The 23,708-nt window shown below is 39.2% G+C and overlaps 1 protein-coding gene and 1 pseudogene across 1 annotated transcript; both read right to left on the bottom strand.

Annotated features, from left to right (window-relative positions):
* Nucleotides 1–2,890: 2,890 nt before the first annotated feature.
* Nucleotides 2,891–4,649, bottom strand: LOC131149463 (amino acid transporter AVT3A-like; annotated as a pseudogene).
* Nucleotides 4,650–5,059: 410 nt separating this feature from the next.
* Nucleotides 5,060–22,305, bottom strand: LOC131149461 (ATP-dependent zinc metalloprotease FTSH 2, chloroplastic). The gene is made up of 5 exons (XM_058099915.1): nucleotides 22,070–22,305; nucleotides 8,380–9,589; nucleotides 7,992–8,305; nucleotides 6,360–6,600; nucleotides 5,060–5,540 (listed from the first exon to the last, which is right to left on the bottom strand). The coding sequence occupies exons 2-5, from the start codon at nucleotides 9,565–9,567 to the stop codon at nucleotides 5,199–5,201; spliced, it is 2,085 nt and encodes a 694-aa protein (XP_057955898.1). The 5' UTR covers nucleotides 9,568–9,589; nucleotides 22,070–22,305; the 3' UTR covers nucleotides 5,060–5,198.
* Nucleotides 22,306–23,708: the final 1,403 nt, after the last annotated feature.

The following is a 23,708-nucleotide window of genomic DNA, read 5'->3' as shown; positions in this document are numbered from 1 at the left end:
TCAAGTATCATTTCCAAGGCCATTCACCTAACTGGATAAGTCCTAAAAGATGATTTTATAAGCAACATATGCTCTGATAGCCTCCTATCTAGTCCAACATTTCATACTCCTAGTGAACCCATCCTTGAACTCTTTGAAAGGTTTAATCATTCTTGCTTGCCTTAGGAACCTAGATATGTGCAAATATATATAAGTTGATTCTTGCCCTAATTTACGAGGTTGATGTCCTTCAACTAATAAGGCACCTTGAGGTGGCTTCATCCCTCCTTCTAGTTGATTCTTATAAAATATAATCTTCATACTACACTCCCTGGGTTGATTATATGTTGCCTACTTTGCTAAGTTCTAGGCCTTCCTAATTGAATACCATACTAGGTTATCGTTTTCCATCAACCAAGATCCAAATTACTAGTCAATTTCATCCTTGTATAGGTGTACTTCCTATATGTTGGTTCCTAGAACAAAGGGACAACCAAAGGGACAACCTTCCACTACCACTATTTTTGTGATGCCATTTTGTCTCCAAAGATTTAATAATTGGTGCAAACAAGAAGGTCTGCACAAATTAAAGTGAATCCAGTCTCCCTAGCCCCAAAAAGAGCACTATAGGTAGACTTTGAGTACACTAAAAAAAAAGGTTCCTTTATCATATTTTCCCCTACACTTCGTTATATAATAGCAATGCCCAAAGTCTTGGTTTGCTCTCTCATAAAGTCAACCATTATGACATGAGTCGGGAGAAGATCCTACATCTTCTTCTCCAGTTTTGTCAAGGTACACATGGGTATAATGTTGATTACGTCCCCATTTTCAATTAGTATGTAATGTTTTAGCCAACCCTCAAAGTGGGTGATGATAAATAATGGTATAAAATCTCAAGTCATAACTTTATTGGCTATTGGAGGGTGATTTTGGCCAAATAAATTTCATAGTATTGCCATTGTTCTTCCTCCAACCCCTCAATCCTAGGGATATCTCTTCCTACCACAATGATATCACCATCCAAGAATGGTTTATGTCTGAAGGACAGCCAAAATGTGGTTGGTGGGGTGTTAACCCCATGTTGATGCTCATTGTGGGTAAGGTTCCAAGCTCATTTGAGTCAATTTTCCATTATTTGAGTCATCTTGGACTTCTTTATTTGGTCTTGCTAGCCTATGTTACCCCCTAATTTAGGTTTATCACTCAAGGTTGAATTGGTAACAATCTTAGGTCTCCACTCCTTTCACTGAGGCTTGGTCTCCTCATGCCAGTAGTAACTTCGCTTTGTTGAAGTGATTCATTTGTGCTCGTCATTCCTTTAGACCAGTCTCCCAACTTGCCTTATTCTCTAGAGTCTTTGCAGCTGAGTTTTAATGTGCTATGGCTTGGTTATCTTCTTTTCATTCAACTTAGTAAGGCATAACCTCTGGAATACCATTCTTTGTTGCTTGCTTCACTGATGATGGTGTAAATCTAAATCCTTTATCACTAGTGGGCTAAATGTCTAGGGAACCCTTAAATGGGATTTTATTTTTATAGTGATCCTTCTATGATCGAATGTTAGGTAACCATTTGCCTATACCAGTTGGGCAGTTAAAGAATATACCTTCAACTACACCTAGTTGGTTTTCCCTTAGGCCTAAACTTACTATTTCCACACTATTATTGATTTACCTTTCCTTGGGTGATCCTTAGCCAACTTTATTTGTCCATTTGTAGAAGATGGTCAAATATCTCATCATCTTTTGTAATGTCAAAGGTGTAGGTATGTCCTTCATCAAAGGGAGATGTTCTCACTTTCATATCCTTTTATCCAACATCTAATGACTTTGGCTGAGCAAGGCCAAGCATTTACAACCTTGGCTAGACTTAAGCTCGGCCAAGTTTATCCCATCTTCTAAGCTCTCTTCCTTAGGGTTATGGTTCCTCTTTTATATGTACAAGAGATCTTTGTAGTATATTTCAATTGAAGAGGCTTATTTTCTTCCTGACTCGATCAATTATCTTTCATATCTTGTAACCCTTGTCGTTAATTGGCAAGTGTTAGAATGGTATTCATTTAAGTGAATAAGCTTTATACCTTACTCCCTTCATCCCATTCGGGATGTCACCCAACTGGTTATGTCCTTTTAAAAGGAAGGGCACAAAATTACCCAAACATATTGTGATTTACTTTCCCTTATCTAGTTAAGTTGGTATACTACAACTACAATCGTATAATCCTTCACACAATCTAAAGTGTTTGGCCCATGACACACCATGGTGCAAGGGCACGGGAGAGTTTGGGGGTGATTAGGGGGAAATAAGTTTGAAATTTGAAGCTATCTTGTAGATTGTGTTTGCAAGAATAGGTTTTTATGCCTTGAATTTAGATTTGCATGGATGAAATTCAGTACCATTTTATATTGTACTTTAATCCAATTCATACAAATTCATATTTAAGGTATAAGTTCAAGCTATCATAAGCTAATCTCTATTTTACCACAAAGGAGATTCCTCTTTCAGCAATTATGTTTTGGTCTTGTCTGTGCAATATATAATATACCCTTTAATTACCTCTTTTTAATAACTAAAAGGACGTAACAATAAAATAATAATATATTATTTTAAAATATATAAAAACTAAAAAAATTTAGAGATGCCATTGCTATTTGCAAGTATATATTGATGTAGATAGGTGATAATGAAAATGTCAATAAATTCCACACAAAGTGAAGATCTATAAGAATTGGTCATTATGATTTTTTTTCTGTTTTTTTTTTTTAATTAATAGATCTATCAAATGTACAAAGAACCTTTGATTTTATTAATAGGTCTATAAACATTTAAAGAGAACCTTTTGAGCAACCAGTTAGGAACTTTGAAGAGTTCATTGTTAGCAGCAAATATCATAATTGTGTCAAGCATGGAACAAAGAAAATTTAATAAAATTTAGTATCTAACAATTTTATGTTGTCACATTATCTCAAGGGTTTTGATCAAGCAACAAATCAGAACTTCTTACCCTTTCAAATCACCTGCTTTTATGTTGATTCTACTTTGCACCATCCTTGTCTGTTGCAAAAAGAGTAAGTGACAAACCTCCTGCGGGGCCTTGGGGTGGGTTTCGTGGGGCGTGGAGATTAGTCTCGGCTGTGATGCATCCCAAGATAACCTGGTAGATGCCGATTGGGGATACCCGGATGTTATCCAAAAAAAAACGAGCAAGTGACAAGGTACAAAGTTACGGTGCAGCGAAAGCCTTTAGCTGAGGAGAAGACCGATCCGATGGTAATTACATGAGCTGAGGGCAACTCTCTGAGTTTTTTCCCATTAAAATATTATTTTATAATAAAAATTTAAAATAATACTTCATCTGTAAAAAAATTTTCCCTTGCATAATCTCGCAAGACCACACTGTGAGACCACACTGCGAGATTTGTAGGGAAAATGAAACAGAGGTAACGCGTGGTAAGCTGAGAAGCAAATTACGTAGGAACAAACTGCGAGATTTGTAGCGGACGGCAGCACAAACCCCATAACGCAGCACACACTGCTCCCCACTAGCAACAGGAAATCCGCGAAGTTTGGGACCAGTAAAGCCACCAGGTTTACCCCCCAACACCGCCGCCCACCTCATCCGCAAACTATACCGCCCCTCGCAGAATCGCCGCTCCGCCACCTCGTACACTGGGTTCATCATCAATGGAAACGTGAAGAACAGGTTCACACACAGCCCCAGTTGCACGACGTAGCTCACTAGCCCCCGCCCGAAATTGGTCGTGATTATGTCTTTGGTTTCTTCGCCGAATGCGAAATAGCCCAAGACTCCAAATGCCGCGTACATCAAGGAAATGAAGGCCATCAATAGACCCAGGATTCTCTCGAACTTGTCCTAGTATTTGATTTCGGATTCCAGTGGCAGAACCACTCTGATCCCTTCGAAGGCGTACATAGCAACGCCGATGCCGTAGAAGAAGACGGATAAGCTTCCGAAAGCGTGTAGAGACGGCCTATCCCTCAAGAAGATGCCGACTTCCTCGACCATAACCACGCCCATGGCTCTGAGGTCGACGACATTCGCTAAGATGCTCAAAGGGGCCATATGGGTTAGTGTAGGGATTGAATTTAACCCTAATTGGAAGGGGAAGCGGCCCCAGATGTAAGAGGATTTGGGGCTGAATAAACCCCAAATTCTAGGATTGGGGTCGTGTGAGGAGTAATTGAAGAGATAAGCAAGGGTGTGGGCAATGAAGAGGAGGTAGGAGACGCAGAAGCTGGCCTGGGAAAGGACGATCATGACGTCGACGGCGAAGAGGCCGACAAGGCTACAGACGGCAAAACCGAGGTCGCCGAAGGAGGAGGAGGAGCATGCAGTCGTAGGTGAGTGCGGCGACGAAGAAGAGCATGAGGGCACCGAAGACCCATCCGGTCTTCTTGAAGGTGTAGGGGAGGCCAAGGACGCCGGCGCCGACAATGGCGATGAAGACGTTGGCAAAGGTCTTGGGTTAGAAGAGGGGCGGAGAAGCGGCGATGAGTGGGGTGTCTTCCTTGGGAATAGGTCGGAGGAAGGCCATGGGAGGATGAGCTCGCTTCAGCTCTGCGAATCTCGCAACTTGGACCTATGAAATTTGCTTCCCAGCTTCGCCACGCATCCCCACAAGCCCGCTTAAATCTCGCAGCTTGATAAAACGAGATTTAAACGTCCACGTAAGCCTACAAATGGAAAATTTTTTTCTAAACTAAGTATTATTTAATATTTTATTATAAAATAATATTAAAATGGAAAAAAACTTGCAACTGTCTAGCAAGTCAAATCCTTTCCAATCCAATTTCTAATCCATTTGATATAAAAGGTTTGAAAAATAAAAAATACTTTGTTGAGGTGGTCAAAATCCATGGTGAAGGGATGAGTTCTGCGCTTGTCCTCCCCCTTTTGACTTTGGACAAAGCCACAGCTACCAGAACCTTATCCTGCATTCCCACCCTGCAATAGAGACACTATATACTACTTGTCTTTCAAGTTACATGGAACCAAAGAAACACCACACAACTATGACCAAGCCTGCGTTTGAACGGTAGAAAAAAAATGCTCGCATTCTGAAACTTTGGGCATTGAAGAATTAAAAATTGCTGGTTATATAACATACAAATTATATAAAATGATTAGACTTTACATCAACCAGTTAAGACGTATAACAAAAGGTTAATTACATTCATAGTATCACTAATGTTGCTTACACGGTGACCGGAGCTGGTACTGGAGGAGGGACCCAATTTTCAGATGGTATTTCAACAAATTCCGAGAGAATTGCCCTGAACTCATCTCCAGTCATTGTTTCCTTCTCCAAAAGGACCTCCACAATCTTGTCAATTGCTTCACGATTGTTCCGTATGTGGCTCAATGCTATCTCATACGCATTGCTTGATAACCTCTTCACAGCAGTATCGATGTCTTCTGCAAGCTTTTCTGACATTGAATTCCTCGCCATCATTCTCATGATGACATCGCCACTCTGAGCTGATGAGTCCATTAGTGACCATGGGCCAATCTCAGACATTCCAAATGTGGTAACCATCTGCAAGCAAAAAGATCATATTCTTTAAAGTCGAGTTTGGTTCGCTCAATGGAGTGGGATAGAAATGGCATTGAATAAAAAACACGCATAATTTGGTTTCATTTCATTTCTACGTACCAAACATATAGTAAGTTCAGTGAAAATTGAAGCCCCACTTAAAAATGGGGTCAATAGCAGTCGGTGCTAGCATACATACAATCCTCAACGCTAGGTGGGAATAGAACCTAGAACCTTGGACCCTCAAAAAGTCCTATATGTACGGCCAGAGTCCCACAGATGATAAAAGAATAAAAATACATGCAAACTCACACACGTAAGTGCAGAGGAACTCCATAGTTGAAGACTGTAAGAGTCAAGTAGCTATAGTACTTTATTTATAGGACTAAAAAGACAGGAAGTATACCGACAAAGTGCTATTTATTCTAGGACTATAATGTGGAGGATGACAAACCCATGCACAATCTACTAAATAGGAAGTAGCATCAATATTGATTCAAACCCAATTCGTGAGATAGAAATGCCCTCATTCCCTTTCGTTTGAATTCCTCGACGGCAAATTAAAAACTTGTGGGGCCCAATCTTTTCCATCTCTCAAGCACCAAAGAAACTCCACCACCCCCCCCCGCCCTTCGGACTCCATATCTCTTTTGACTCTATTAAGTGAATTAGAAGTCAATTTTGAATTAAAAATGGGTTAAAAACAAAACCCAGAACTTGTTTTTCGTATTGAATCTCTTCCAAACATGTAAAGGGCCAAAGTTGGCATTGGGTTGATATTCATAAACTTGGTAGAAAGAGGCCATAGAAAAGCTAATTCACCTGTTTTGCCAAAGCCGTGATCTGCTGTAAATCACCAGCTGCACCTGTTGTCACCTCAGGTTCACCAAAGATCACTTCCTCAGCAGCTCTACCACCAAGTCCACCAACAATTCTTGCAAACAGTTGCTGCTTGGAGATAAGGGTAGGGTCATCAGCAGGAATGAACCATGTTAGACCCCGTGCCTGACCACGGGGAATAAGGGTGACTTTTTGAACAGCATCATGTCCTGGAGTCAAAGTTCTGCAGAACAGCAAAAAATGAAGCAGGAGTTATTTTATTAACTCATGAAGCAAATCATCTTGACAAACATATACCATGTCAATGCACTACAAAAAAACACAAACAGTCAACATATGAAAAACAGTTAATTAACAAAAGAGAGAATAGAATTGAATTGATAATCATTTATTTATTCATCATAAAGCTACATTTGAGGAGAAAGATCAAACTTCAGAAATTTAATATGATCAAACAACTTGCTACAATGATGAAAATTAATGATAGAATGCAGTGGAAATTCTTGATGGCCACAATTACTAAATTCACTTTCCATTCTGACTTACAAAATTCGCATTTGGCACAAAGATGCTAAGCACATGCACCAGATGCACCTGTGCATACATCAAGTAAGAATATGCATCATCATCATTGCATCTATGATATTTGATGGCTGGAAATTAAGCAAATCCAGGTTCTTTACTTAATTATAATGACTAAGCACTGTGCATGAACTGTCACCCCCCCCCCCCCAAAAAAAAAAAAAAGAAACAGAGAGAGAGAGAGAGAGAGATGATTGTTGCAATAACCAAGACATAAAGCATCAGCTAAGAAAAATTAAAAATAATGTATTTAAATCTTTTTTTCCCTTTTTGTTTTGGTGTGGTGGGTGTAGTTGTCATTAGAAGCAAGTTGGGGCAAATGAGTTGGATAACAAATGAGATTATGTATTCACAGGCTAGAACTTAATGCATTGACAAAATGATGCCTAGACAAAAGCATCAAATGCTGCCTCACATTTTACAGATCATCAAATATTAAAAAAATTACACTTTGCATAATATAAAACTCCAAAAGCAGACATGTCTTAGTAGGTTTTGTGCATTTGATATTGCTGCTCAGACTTTATAGAACATCAAATACTAAAAAAAAAATTGTACTTTGCAACCAAAAAAAAAAACAACCTCTAAAAATGGGCAGGTTTTGTGCATTTAACAAGTTCAGGTTTGACAATATCACACAGATGTCCCTGCCAAGAATGCATAATCCTTACCTATTACACAAATACAAGTAGAGTGCCAATTTCAATTGATTGATTTTGTTCTCCAAACTCGATTTTGGACTGTCATCCAACTTTTTTCAGGCTTCCCAAAAACCATAAAAAAATATTTTAGAAAAGAAAAGAAGAAAAAAAAAAAAAGGCAATCTTCAACTAAATCAAACCTTCCTGGTACTATTATGCAGGTGAGCAAAATTTTTAAAAGGGCTGGACCAAGTTAAAGGAATATAATGTCCCAATTATCTACCATTAAATAATATTTGCATTATGGCATTGGATGTGTAGATAGAATATTAGAAAGGTTTAACTATCTGAATTTTCTAGAAACATTAACAGCAGAAATGTTCTCTCTTACCCACAAATAGCATGGCCAACTTCATGGTATGCCACCAGACTTTTGCTCTTCCCATCAGTCATAACTGTTCCTTCCATTCCAGCCACAATCCTATCAATTGAATCATCAATCTCTTTTGATGAGATTGCTGTCTTCCCACGACGACCAGCCAATATGGCAGCCTCATTTAATAGGTTTGCCAGATCTGCCCCACTGAAACCAGGCGTTCTCATTGCTATCACATCCAAAGATACATCACCATCAAATTTCTTATTGCCACCATGAACCTTTAAGATCTCTGTTCTTCCCCGTATATCTGGAACATCAACAGTTACCTGCACCAATACATCAGATTTAATTTTTCTCAGTCAGAGTCAATATAGTAAAAATAAATAAAATAGATAATTACCTGTCTATCAAATCGTCCAGGCCTCAATAAGGCAGAATCAAGAATGTCCGCACGGTTAGTTGCTGCAACCACAATGATACCAGTGTTTCCCTCAAAACCATCCATTTCGGTCAAAAGCTGGTTAAGAGTCTGCTCCCTTTCATCATTCCCTCCTCCAATTCCAGTTCCTCTTTGCCGTCCAACAGCATCAATTTCATCAACAAATACAATGCAAGGAGCATTCTCCTTTGCCTTCTTAAAAAGATCACGGACTCGAGAGGCACCAACACCAACAAACATTTCAACAAACTCAGAACCTGATATAGAAAAAAATGGAACCCCTGCTTCACCAGCAATTGCTTTTGCCAAAAGAGTCTTCCCAGTTCCTGGGGGACCAATAAGAAGAACGCCTTTGGGAATTCGAGCACCAACTGCAGTGAATCTCTCTGGCTTCTTCAGAAACTCCACCACCTCCATGAAGTCCTGCTTTGCTTCATCTACTCCAGCAACATCATCAAATGTCACACCAGTGTTTGGTTCCATTTGGAACTTGGCTTTGGATTGACCAAAGGAAAGGGGGAATCCAGGCCCACCAGGACCACCCATACCTCCAGATGAGCGCCGAGATAAGAGAAACAGACCACCAATTAATATCAATGGGAAAGCAAGGTTCCCAATCAGGTTAAATAATAAAGAACCGGAGTCCTCTTGAGCATTATGTGCTGCAAAGTCAATGTTCTTCTCCCTGAACTTCTGAAGAAGCTCCTGGCTGAGTCCTGGCAGTTGCACGCGTACTCGCTGCACCCGGTTACCCAACTCAGGAGAAACAGCCTCAACAATAGCTATGGTTCCACTCTCAAACAAATCTACTTTTTTCACCCTGTCCTTGTCCAAATACTCTAAAAATCTAGAATATGACATCCGTGATGAAGAAACCCCCTGCTCATCAGCAGAAGCTTTCCCAGTGCCCAGTAAAGCAGGCATACCAAGTCCCACATTTCCAACCAGCAACTTTAGAAAGCCTCTTCTCCCTTCATTTTTCTCCTGGTCCAAAGAGGCTTTTGTGAGAACTACCTTAGATGACCTACCAACTGAAAGAAGGCTTGATGAAGGAAAAAGATGCCTGCCATAAAAATCCTTATTCAAACCCAGTTTAGTCCTAAGAGTTGATATACCATTTCCGGCAAGGCAGCCCGATGAAGCTGCCATCTATGATATAAAACAGAATTACCTGCAGAACAGGTACAAAATTCCAGACACAGTAAATAAACTTGAAGTAAATTCAATTTTTTTTATGTAAAGTAACCAGCATTCACTAAAAACTAAGCAGTTTCTTTTCTGACATACACAAAATTTCCTCATTGTATAATAAATGTTACAGAAAGCTCACCTTTATTAGTTAGATTATTCATCATATTTTAGAAGCATTATTTCCAAAGAGAGAGACATCATTCTTAGAACTTTGCTTTATTGCTTCCTCATATGATTATATAACTCATTTCTCGTTTTCCTGATTACTTCTGCTTCCTCCAGTACTTCTTCCCCCCTCCTGCTTAATTCTTGCTTCCCCAGCTCCCCCAATCCTCAAAGCCCCAAAATCCTACTTAATTTTCTCCATGCTCACTCCAGCAACTTATAAGTGTCAACCATCAAACTCCAATCATGCTGATACTTATGCATCAATTGAAATCAAATGTAAAGACAAACTAGATCCTATTTGCTTCTTGAGGTTTCAAATTAACATAATACTCATAAAAGTGATAATAGTCCTACTAGGTATCAAAATCCTCATTGACACTAGTGACTAAACCAAACTCTTTCATCAGAAAATTTCTTGATTCATGTTAGACTAAAAGAATAAGAACTATGACAGCTAACTTCAAGAAGCAAGAGAAATATATGCTTGAATGGGGGTTTGCACCAGTGGCATGGACAAAAAATCAGCAGAACCTGTCAGCATGAGCTGTATGTGTGGTGTAATTATTAGCTTGATTTTGCAATTGATCCTAGGAATCTGGTTAGTTGACCAATCTTGTGTATTAAATATAGGAATATTTCGGTTCTCTTAGAATAGGATTGTTTCCTGCTTTGTAGGATGCAATTGTATCTATATATTGCCTCCAATTGTATCTATATAGTATGAGAATTATCCAGACACCATTGTTTAACATGGTATCAGAGCAGTTCTAATCTTAAGAGAACTCTCTAACATGAACCAAATCTCGTATTCCGAAGCCCATACCCAAAAATTACCATCAAATATTTTTTTCCCTTTCTTCTTGCTCATTTGAAACTACATGGTGGATCCCAATCCCATTATTCCAACCATACCAAACAACCCAACACTACCAATTATTGTCCACCAAGACAGTTCTGTGTTTCCTACCAGTATCACACTGGATAAGACCAATTTCTCATTATGGTCTCAACTCATGGAGATGCACTCTCTAGTTGCATTCTGCGATGGCTGGGCTTCGAGTTCATATTTTTCTGAATGGATTTGTCTCTGATTTTGATCAGGTCCGTGGAGAAATCTTACGAAAAGGCCCAAAACTTGATTTGGAGAGCACATATGCATATGTCAAGAGAGAATATCAATAAAGACAGACAATGGGAGGCTCTCGTCCAATCGCTAAGAGCTCAGCTATGCTGGCCAACCAAACTCGGCAAGGACCATCATCTGGCTGTCAAAGAATTGAAACAATCAATCAACTAGAAAGTCTAGCTGCCTGGTATGTACTCATTGTGATGAAACAGGGCATTCAAAACAGCAATGTTATGAAATCATTAGCTATCCTGAGTGGTGGGACTTCACAAAGAAACCTAGAAAGAAGATTGCAGGGTAAGCAATGGTTACATCTGCAGAGGAAGACCAATCACAGGCAGCCTACAACAAACTTTGCCCACCTAGGTATTGTCATTTGTATTCTCTGCAACTTCTAAGAATAGTACTTGGATGATTGATACAGGTGCATCAGATCATATGACTAGGGACTCCGGTCAGTTACAATATGATCTCCCTTCTCCTCAATCTATTATCTCCACATCTAATGGTAGCACCTCTCCCATTACTAGAGAGGGATCTGTCATCTTATCTAATACTCTCACATTAGATACAATCCTTGTCATTCCATCCCTTGAATATAACCTTCTGTCTGTTAGCCAAATTACCTCCACTTTTGCTTGCACTGTAATATTTTGGCCCTCATTTTGTGTTTTTCAGGACATTCTAACTCAGAAGATTCTTGGTTATGGTGTTAGGCGAGGCAAACTCTACTACTTGGAGTTGACAGAAAATGGGGAACTAAAATTCAGTCAGGCAAATCAAACTAGTAGCAAAGACGAAGCTTGAGCAACTATATGGTTATGGCACCGAAGACTTGGACGTCTTTCTTTTGGTTATCTTAGAAAATTACAACCACATCTTTTTTCAGTTTTGAATGCTTTGGATTTTCATTGTGACATTTGTGAACTAGCTAAGAGCCATCGTATTTCTTATTTACCAAGTTTGAATAAAAGTTCAGAACCTTTTGTGGTTATTCACTCTGATATTTGGGATCCTGTAAAAATCCCTTCTATTTCTAATTCTCGTTACTTTGTTACATTTATTGATGAATGCAGTAGAATGAATTGGGTGTCTCTACTTCACAAAAAGAGTGAGGTATGTACAGCATTGCAGGAATTTCATAATATGGTGGGCAATCAGTACCAGAAGCATATTCATGTTCTGCAATCTGACAACAGGACTGAGTTTGTAGATGCATCATTTCGCAAGTTTCTTAGTCAACATGGGATTCGTCATTAGACCTCTTGCACCCATACTCCACAGAAAAATGGATTAGCGGAGAGGAAGAATAGACAACTATTGCAGGTGGTTCGTGCATCTCTCTTTGGCATGAACATACCTCGGTTCTATTGGGGAGAAGCTATGAAATCCGTTGCTTACCTCATTAATCGAATACCTTCTTTAGTGATAGACTTTCAAACCCCCCAACAAAAGATGCAATCCTTACTTTCAGTTCCCCATCTCCCAAATCTTGAACCACGAGTCTTTGGTTGTACTGTATATGTTCACATCCCCAAAAATCTACGAACTAAATTTGATCCATGTGCAAAACGATGCATTTGTATTGGCTATTCTGATTTTTAGAAAGAATATAGGTGCTATAACCCTGAAACTCGAAAATAACATATGACCTTGGATGCTTCTTTTCATGAATTAGAGCCTTATTATTTAGGGGGAGTCTTTGGACCTTCTCTTCATGGGGAGAGCTCCAGTGAAGAGAATGTGTTACAAGAAGGTGGTGGAGGAGATGATCTTATAGAGTTAGAAAAAGTGAAGGAACATTTTGGGAGAAGTATTCAACGAAGTTGTGATAGTATTCCTGAAATTGAGAGTGAGTTGTTAGTTCATCCCAAAAATGAAACAGGTGCTCCTAACATATCAGAATCACTGATGCCCTTAGAATTGCCTATGTCTACACCATTAACTAAAGAATCAACCCAAAATGTTCTTCCTCAGGTAATCTCGAATCTCATGTCTGATGAGTCCCATGAAACACGTTCCTGCAGAAAATATAGCTCCTAAATATCCCCAAAGATCGAATGAGGGAATCCCAAAGAAACAATATGAACTTGATACTAAAGCCAAGATCAAATACCCAATTAGCAACTATGTGTCCTCCCATAGATTGTTTGAATCGTATGCACTCACTATTAATCAACTATCCAATGTATCTATTCCTAGTAGTGTGCAAGATGAAATGACAGATCCGAAATGGACAAAGGCGATGAAAGAAAAATGGAGGCTCTGCAAAAGAATGCCACTTTGAACTTGTTCCATTATCTGAAGGAAAGAAGACGATTGGATGTAGATGGGTGTTCACAGCGAAACTCAAAGCAGATGGCAGTATTGATAGATATAAAGCAAAGCTAGTTGCAAAGGGGTATACGCAAAAATATGGGGTGCATTATCAAGAGACTTTTGCACCAGTAGTCAAGATCAATATAATTCGCATTCTCATATATTGACCTTATTAGTCACGCACGGTTTTGATTATGACAAATACTCATTATATCTAATAAGTGTTTGAGGTTTTGTGCAGGAACTAAGAATGATAAGATCAAGATGTGCACAAAGCAAGAAATGCTTGAAGACTAATTTATAATTCAGCATTGTAATACATTTATATTAGTCTGTAATAGTAAGTAGGTATTTGGTTTGTAATAAGCTCACACACATCACATGTATGATTTACTACGTAAGCTCAAACAAACCATGAATGAGAAAATGACCATAGAAAGACCTTAGGGTTTTCCCTTCGATCGACCGACACCGGAATTTTTCGGTGTCTTCAAATTGGAACCCAAGGGCCCCTAGGACACACACACTTTCACATATATCTGTTAGGCACTTGAATAGGACTTGTTTGTTTTGATACGGGACCGAAATGCACACACAATGCACTTTCGGTCGACCAGCCAAGCCAGTTCATTTTGGCCTGGTCGACCGAAACCGGTCCGGGTCAACTGTTAACCAAGGCCCTAGTCAACCAAGCCCTTACAGTTCATTTGACCCCGGTTGACCGAACCACCTGGGAGTCAACATTTTGACCTCCCGGTCGACCGACCACTTTTGTACTCCAACTACCTGGTCGACCGGAGGGTCCTCAGGAGAATTCTCAGCGGTCCGGTCGACCGAACCAGCCAGTTCAAAATGGCCTAGTTGACCGAATCTCTAAAATTTGGAAAATCGCCTTGCCCCAGTCGACCGACCACTCAGTTCAAAATACCCCTGGTCAACCGTACTACTTGAGTCCTGGTCGACCGAAACATTTCTGGTCGACCGGACCTCTCGGGTTGCCCTGATTTTTTTACCGCAGTTAATATTTTTAAACAGGGTTAAAATGCTTTAAACATCATTAAACTTTCTTAATAATACCCAATAGGTCCCCAACGGTCATATTTTCTCCCATGTCTATATATATGAGTTCATTTGAGAAAATTAAGGGTGATTAGTCACTTTGATTAGGGAAGAATTCTCTGAAAAATAAAAACCTTATATTCATTTTTGGGCCTCATTCACTCAAGCTTACCTTCTATTATCATCTACATCATTTGTAAGTGGATTGAGTGTGTGTTTGGTAAGGTTTGCTCTCCTTGTTTTATTTGCTTGACATAATTTTATTTGAGAGCAAAACCTAAGGATTCTTAGGGGACTTTGTTGATAAGTCTATCCTAAGAAGACTTTGTTAGATCTTCCTAGCTTGCACCTTCATCACAATATCCTGAGAAGATCGTATAGTATTTTGTTTGCCAAATCTTTTCAAAATCATCTTCAAATATCTAATGTGTTTTATATTGAATAAATACATTTGAAGAGATATTTATTTGTTTGATAGTGGTTTTGTAGCAATATTCATTCACTCATATATTATTTGCTGAATACAAAGATTACACATCTTTACAAACCAAACATATACATCATTTAATACTTACATGCTTGAGTTATCTTGCTGATTAAAAGACTAGAGACTTGACATCTTTGTGTGAATTTATTTGTTGAATATCGTGTGATACAAAGATTGCTTGTTTGCTACTCTCACGTACTCATTACACATACCGAAAATACCTTTGAGAGTTGAACCATTTAGACCACATCGAGCTTATATATTGAATCATATTGTGGTGTATGTTATTGCGCGCATCTGGGTACATATCTGTTTTACACGAAAGCACAATCAATGTACCATTTGATTGTAATACACTTTGGTTGTATTTCCAGGCACGGGCCTGAAGAGGGAGACTAGCCTTGGAATAGTCCTGGATTGGCTTAGACCTGATTAGGAAAGCTAGGTGCGTCATCCTGTTAAAGCGTGTAGGTTGAGGTCAGCCCCGCTAATTGACCTAGTGTAAGTTGAGGTCAGCCCTGTGTTAATTTGACCTGATTGTAAACGGTGTCGCTCCACCCTTAAGTGAGCCTTTAGTGGAATCCTTTGGCTTGCGAGTTAAAGGCAGGGACATAGGCACAATTGGCCGAACCCCGATAACATATCGCGTGTTTGTTTACATTTCTGCACTTTATATTTATCGCACGTGTATGTTGTTATGTAAATGATGCGCTTGATTTGAATTTCCATATATTATATTTATCGGCGTATTTGGAAATTACATAGATTGACCCTAGGTTGTGTTGGAGTTCCCCATAGCAAGAACCATCAGATTCACCTTTGCATCCAAATCATCCATCCGCGACTTTAAAGTTTCAATTGTATGGCGAAAGTCCTCTGACATGTCGCCTATCAAACTTGCTTAATGTTTTTGTGATCCCATCACTTCATCAACAAGTTCTCTCATCTGGGCCACCTCCGCAGCCATAGTATTGGTTGTTACCTCATCCTGTGCTTCTAGCACGCTAATCCTCTTAGCATTGTTTGGTGCCATGGTCACTTACCAAAGCTTTCCAAATCCCACAACGAAGGCAATTGAATTCACGTAGCAACTCAATCTTGGCTCTGATACCAAGTGTCATGGTCTGACTATTTTCACACCCTTGTGAAGGGCCGTGCGGCGCTAGCTAAAACATTCTTGCTTAACTAATCAGCCTATCGTTTACCAACATTTATCTATGAAACACTTTCATTAGCATTCATTCAAGTAGCAGCGGAAACAGTAATCAATTCATGAAAGCCGTGGCAAGCAAGCAGTAAACATTGAAGCAAACGTAATTCATTAACAACACCTCTGTTGACATTGTGTGCTTAACGAGGGAGGCAAGTAGGCTAAACACGTTGACAATAGTTAGTGAGTTTTATAATGACTGATGAACACTCACCCTCCCCTAAAGAGCTTTCTAGGCCATTCCCACTTTAGCACTAGGAAACATCAAAGTGACTGAGGAGTTATACTGCCTTATTTGGCATACAAAGACACTACCAGCAGAAAATAGCCCTACACTAGTATTTACATGATGAAAACCCATCCCAAGTGTACGAGATAAACGGTCACAGGCAAGCATAATGCCTTGAACAAGCTTAGCTCGTGACAATAAGCAATGCATGGTCTAGATTACTTTGCTTATAATCAAATGCTTTCATTGTAGAAGAGAACCTCCCAAACCAAACTTTAGGTGATTGTTTTAGCTCATACAATGATTCTTCAATTTACAAACTTCACTTCTACACAGAGAACTACGTTTAACTCCGGGTGGCAACTCCATGTAGACCTCTTCCTCTAAATCTCCATTGAGAAAAGCATTTTTAACATCAAATTGTTGCAGAGGCCAATCCCGATTTTTTGCTATAGATATGATGTTAGAAAAGGTGTATTCCCAAGAGGGGGGGTGAATTGGAAATTAAAACTTTTTCTCCTAGGTTGCTTTATCCAACAACAGTATATACACAACCTAGGGTCAATCTATGTAATTTCCAAGGTACCAGAACCCAAGATGTATGGGGGTGCCCGTGATGCCAAGGAGTTAGAGAACTTCTTGTTTGACGTGGAGTAGTACTTTTACGCTCTGAGGATGGCCTCAAAACGGGCAAAGGTGAATACTGCGACCATGTACTTAGTTGGTGATGTCAAACTATGGTGGCGTACCAAGTACAAAGAAATTGAAAATGGAAGTTGTGTAATCAATAGTTGGGCAGACTTGAAGAGAGAGCTCAAGGCCCAATTCTTTCCTTAAAATGTTGAGTATAATGCTAGGAGAAAACTGAGAGATCTCAAGCATACGGGGTCGATCAGGGAATATGTGAAACAATTTTCTGCTTTGATGTTGGATATTCGGGATATGTCGGAGAAGGACAAGTTGTTCTATTTTCTTAAGGGGATGAAACCGTGGGCAAGAACAGAACTTCATAGGCAAAGGGTTCAAGACTTGTTAAATGCACAAGCTGCTGCAGAACGCTTGATTGACTACACTGGCGATGACACTGCTTCATCCAAACGGTTTGGCGAAGAGGGGAACAGTGGAAAGTCTTTCAAGAAAGGCAAACCCAAGAGTTGGGGGGGGGGGGGGGCGAGTAAAAATCATCAACCTCAAAGGAAACTTCATCGTCTCAAGGGTTCAACACACCCAATGGAAAGGGGAAGAGTAAAATTTCTTGCTACTTGTGTGGTGGATCTCACTGAGTGAGTGAGTGTCAACACAAGGGATTACTCAATGCCTTACAAGCTTCCACTTCAGGAAAAGTGGTGGAAAGCGAGGAGGAAGAGGATGATGCCCCGAGGGTAGGTTCAGTGCTGTTTGTAAAGGCATTGGAAAAGCAGGCAAAAGCATCAAAAGTTACACGAGCAAAAGGGTTAATGTTTTTAGACTTGAGGATAAATGGGAAGAGTACCCGTGTTATGGTGGATACGGGGGCTACTTATAATTTTGTTTCGCAATTGGAAACATGGAGACTTAACTTATCCTTAGAGAATGATACAAGACGCATGAAAGCAGTTAATTCTATAGCCCAGCCTACTCTAGGAGTAGCCAAGCAAGTGAGTGTGAAGCTTGGACAGTGGGAAGGTCATGCGAATTTCACAGCGGTGCCACTGGATGACTTTCCAGTCATTCTAGGAATAGAGTTCCTTAGGGGGACGAGGGCAGTGCTGATGCCTTCGACTGGTTCCCTGTGTCTAATGGGAGATCACTCGTGCATGGTGTAAGTCGTTGCAATGAAAGGAGACGACGGGAAGTCCCTTTCAGCCATACAACTCAATGAGGAATGGAGTCAGGGTGAGCAGACACATCTAACCACGGTGGTGGTAGACAAAGAAGTAGGCCAAGAGCTGAAGCATATGACCATCCAAGTGGTGTTGGATGAGGATAAGGAGGTGTTGCCAGAAAAGCTACCTCACAATTTGCCTTCATGACGGACTGTGGAGCATAAGATTGAGTTGTTATCAGAAGTGAAACCACCTGCTAAAGGGCCATGTCGGATTGCGCCTCCAGAAATAGTAGAGTTGGGGAAACAACTTGATGAATTGAAAGCGAGATGTGTTCGCCCTTCCAAAGCACCGTTGGGAGCATCGGTGTCATTTCAGATGAAACACAAAGAGCATTTGCGGAAGGTGTTCAACAGGCTGAGGGGAAACAGTCTGTATGTGAAGAAAGGGAAGTTCTCTTTTGCTCAGTGGAGCAACAAATTCCTTGGTCATGTGGTTGAACAATGTCGTATCTTGAGGGGTATGGAGAAGGTAAGGATGATTCAAGAACAAAAGATCCCCACGACAGTGAAGGAGTTGCGTTCCTTTCTTGGCCTTACTATATATTGCAGAAAGTTCGTTGAGGGGTATTCATGGAGAATGACTCCAATGACAAAACTACTGGGGAGGTATCGTTGGCCGTACACACGGGAGGATGTGGTTGATTATACCAAAACTTGTCTCACTTGCCAACAAGACAAAGGGGAGCGGAAGAAGTATGGTACTTTCATGACCGCACCAAAGTACTGTTCGGTAAAGGAGATGACACAATTGTTCCTTATGACTGTTGTGAAACCATGGGATATTCCCCAAGTTATTTTTCGTGACCGAGACTTAATATTCACTGACAACTTCATGACAAAATTTTTCAGGATATTCAGGTCACATATTGACGTCTCTTCGAATTATCACCGACAGACAAACGGACAGATGAAGAGATTCAGAGAGCTACTGAAAGAGTACTTGCGCCATTTTGTCAACGACAACTAGAAAAATGGCGTGCAACTACTTGATGTGGCTCCGTTCTATGGCAATGCCCAAGGGAGCTCAACAACCAACAAGAGCCCTTTTGAGCTTGTTACAGGCCAACTACCATTGTTACCTCACACAATGGGCGATCCGTAAAGACGAAAGAGTCCCAGAGCATATATCTTTACCAGAGAATGGAGACAGAATGCAGAGTTTGCCCAAGCCTATCTGGAGAAAGCTTCTAAGCAGATGAAAAAGTGGGTAAATCAGGGGAGAAGACCACAGTTTCATGTCAGTTGCCTCAAGCCAACGCCAACACCAATGAGCTGAGCAGAAGTCAATCCAACTAAGCAAAGTTGAAGACAGTGCAACCTGACAAATGTGAAGTTGAAGAGATCCTTGCAGACATAAAGTTTACATCCTCAAGGAAGAAGCAACAAAAGTTCCTAGTGAAGTGGAAATGCCTTGATGACAAAGAAATCAGCTGGATTTATGCGGAAGATATTCAACTGTTCGTGGACAAACTTGACGTGTACCTACCACCAAAGTCTACGAGGACGTTAATCCCATAAGTGGGGGAGAATGTCACGAGCTAAACTTGTTCAGGGCATTATGCTTGCCTGTGACCACTTATCTCGTGTGCTTGGGATGGGTTTTCATCATGTAAATACTAGTGTAAGATTATTTTCTGCTAGTAGTGTCTTTGTATGCCAAATAAGTCAGTACGACTCCTCGGTCACTTTGATGTTTCCTAGTGTTAGAGTGGGAATGGCCTAGAAGGCTTTTTAGGGGAGGGTGAGTGTTCATCAGTCATTGTAAAACTCACTAACTATTGTCAACGTATTTAGCCTACTTGCCTCCCTCTCTAAGCACACAATGTCAACGGAGGTGTTGTTAATGAATTATGTTTGCTTCAATGTTTGCTGCTTGCTTGCCACGGCTTTCATGAATTGATTACTGTTTCCACTGCTATTTGAATGAATACTAATGAAAGTGTTTCGTGGATAAATGTTGGTATACGACAGGCTGACTAGTTAAGCAAGAGTGCTTTAGCTAGTACCGCACGGCCCTTCACAAAGGTGTGAAAATAGTCGGACCGTGACACTTATACAACACGAAGAAGGGAAGGTAACAACTTTAATCGTGTATGTTGATGATATGGTCTTGACAGGAGATGATCCATGTGAAATGAAAGCGTTACAAGAATATTTGGCTACTAAATTCGAAATGAAGAATCTGGGGCAACTTAAATATTTTTTGGGTATTGAGGTAGCAAGATTAAAATAGGGGATTTTCCTTTCGCAGTGGAAATATGTGTTAGATCTTTTAACGGAAATTGGAATGCTTGCTTGCAAACCAGTAGAAATGCCCATAAAAATGAATCATAAGCTGGGAATTTTTCTAGATCAAGTTCCAACAGACAAGGATTGTTATCAACGGTTGGTTGGGAGATAAAACTATTTGTCACACACAAGGCTGGATATAGCTTATGTTGTGAGCATCGTAAGCCAATTCATGCGTGCACCAAGTGAAGAGCATATGAATGCAGTATATTGAATCTTAAGATACTTGAAGAGTGCTCCGGGAAAATGATTGTTGTTCTAGAAAAATGGTGTCTCTAACATTAAAGGATACACGGATTCTAATTGGGCAAGTAATTAAACAACCAGAAGGTCCACGTCTGGTTATTTTACTTTCATGGAAGGTAATCTTGTCACTTGGAGAAGCAAGAAGTAGGGGGTCCTGGCAAGATCGATTGCAGAAGCTGAATTCCAAATTATGGCTCGTGGTATATGCAAATTGATGTGGACTAGGAGTGTACTAAAAGATTTGGGGATTGACTATGCAAAACCTATGAATCTTCATGGTGATAATAAGGCAGCCATTGAGATTGCACATAATCGTGTACAACATGACCGCATCAAACATGTTGAAGTTGATCGTCATTTCATCAAGGAGAACCTCGATCAAAAGATTATACAATTTCCATTTGTCCAGTTCGAAAGCTAGTTAGCTAATATGTTCACAAAAGTTGTTTCAGGAAAGGTTTCCCTAGTGTGATTGACAAGTTGGGTATGATAGATATCTAAGTTCCAACTTGAGGATGAGTGTCAACATAAGCTGTATTTGTGGTGTAATTATTAGATTGATTAATCCTAGGAATCTGGTTAGTTGACCAATCTGGTGTATTAAATATAGGAATATTTAAATTCCCTTAGAATAGGATTGTTTCCTGCTTTATAGGATGTAAATGTATCTATATATTATGAGAATTATCCACAGACACCATTGTTTAACATAACCAAATACCTATTGTCTTCCTAGTGTCATTTGATTTTCTTTTGATAAATGTGAAACACAAAATAACTTTAGAGCCCAGAACAGAAAAAGTATCGAATAAGTACTAATATAATTTTTAAAAAAAACTGATAATGGAGAACAAAAATTGTAAGGTAAAGAACTTGATCAAAATAAAAGTAATATACTTCAGTACTGAAACAAGGATAGGTGGTACCAACTAAAGCAAAGGCATTCAACTTAAGCCCAATTTTGAAAATTTTACCAATGAAAATTACCAAGCTCAAGAGCGTCTTGAGCAGCATCAATAAAGAATGGTTAGCATTTTTAGCTTGCTCATAAGCTCGTAAAGAGGATGGCATAGAAATCCAACACGTGAAGAATTGAAAGAAGAGGACTGGGGGGAAGGGAGGGCAGAGAGAGAGAGAGAGCAAAACTCCGACTTGAACAAAAAAGGACTTAAAATTCCATTGCAATTCAACTGCAACAGAAAGACTAGCTGCACTATTTTAGGTTTTCTCTAAGATATAAACAGTTCTAAGCAAATATTCAACGTTAGAGCAGAAATTAAATCAACCAACTGAAGATAGAGCTCCAAATCAATAAGAAATGAACTTTGAAATCAGAGTGCCAACATCACCTATGAACCGACTCGAGTAATCTAATAAAAAAACTATCGGATTACCATTCAAAGACCATTCAGAATAGAAACTCGGCAATGGGGGAATTAAATCAAAAGAAGCGGATGTACCTGAAATGAATGAAGCGATTATGGCAGCAATGGCCACAGATCAATGCGTTCTTTGTTTGGCTTCGAGCGAGGCAGCCGTGGAGGAAAGAGCGAGCGGACGTTGGTGTGCTTATAGAGTGAACGGCTGTGGTTGAGGAACGGTGTACGTGTCTTGCTTGTAATGGTCAACTTGTCAGCCTTCACTCTTCAAGATTTTTCTCTTCTGCCGTTTGGGACTTCGGGAGATTGGTCTAGTGAATAATCCCTAACACATTTCTCCTACTAACCCCGTTTGGAATTATTTAAAAAATAAACATTTATTACAAAAATATTTAAAATAAAAATTATGTAAAGATATAATATTTAATTTGCATACAAATAATTTCTTATGGTGAAAATTATTTTTTGAAATATTTTTTAATAAAATAAGTACTTCATGGAAAGTATTCATAAATTACTTTGGACTACTTGTAAGCAAATACTCGTCATATGAAGTGGAAACATGTTATTGACTTTTTTAGTTATATCCTATTTTGATAATGACAAATAACAGCATCTTATTTGTGCGCTAAATGTACGAACAAGTTTATTTTTCTATATGCACAAATATCTTATGCAAAATAGAAGCCTTGAAATACTTAATCGAACACATCTTCTGGCGTATTCCATGGATTTGTAAAGAGTAAAGTTTGAAGACCTTATGTTTTTCAGTTGTATTGTAATTACGTTTCAATTGTGTATACATGATCTTTTGATTTGAATTGAAGCTCAACACTGACATTAGATTGACCTTAGGAACTCCAATTCTCATAAAAACCTTTTATTTAAAATGTTAAACTTATACCAAAAGGTTTGAAATTGTTTTGAAATTTAAAAAAAAAAAACTAGCCAAAACTCATTTTTACAAAGGGGCCAGTCGACCGAATCATTAAGCTCAGTTGATCGGACCTCATACAAGGTTGATCCGACAAATTGGATTATGAACCTAGCCGACCAAACCGCACTAAAAGGGAAATTGCCCTTTGGCCGATCGACCAGACTTCTCGGGTTCAGGCTATTTTGAGCTCCAAACGGCCATAAAGTTTGAAATATATTATTATTATAATACCCAACGATCATATTTCAAATTTGGTTATAAAACCAACTCATTTCACTTGGAGAAGGTTAGAGATCTATATTGAAATTATATTTGAATATTCTTTGATTCTTACTTATATTTTATACTCTTTTTGAAGATCAAAGATCATACTTCTCCTATTCTTCTTTAGAATATACTTTTTGGAGAAAATCTTTTAAGGGTTTCTTGAGGCTTGAGCTTATATTTACACTCATATATATTACTTAAAAGTTTCCTTACTCTAGTAATATTTCAAAAAGATCAAAATGAAATTTCTCCTACTTTCTTTTTGAAAATATTTTTTTGGAAAAAATCATTTGGGTTATTCAAAAGAGCTTTGAGCAAATATATTGACTTTTTGAGTCTGATCCCTGTTTTGAAGGCAACAAAGCACTCGTATCTCATGTGTATATTTAGTATTTTTGAACAAGTTTATGATTCAGCACACATATGAGGTAAAAGATAAATGGAAGCCCGAAAGACTTAAAAGAAAAAATTGTCCGCGCGCATTCCATGAAAAACCATAAGAGCAAAAGAACAAAA

The sequence above is a fragment of the Malania oleifera genome, chromosome 2, assembly GCF_029873635.1.
Source record: "Malania oleifera isolate guangnan ecotype guangnan chromosome 2, ASM2987363v1, whole genome shotgun sequence".
Lineage (NCBI taxonomy): Eukaryota > Viridiplantae > Streptophyta > Magnoliopsida > Santalales > Ximeniaceae > Malania > Malania oleifera.
Note: the sequence above shows the minus strand (reverse complement) of the source record. Positions and strands in the feature narration are given on the sequence as shown.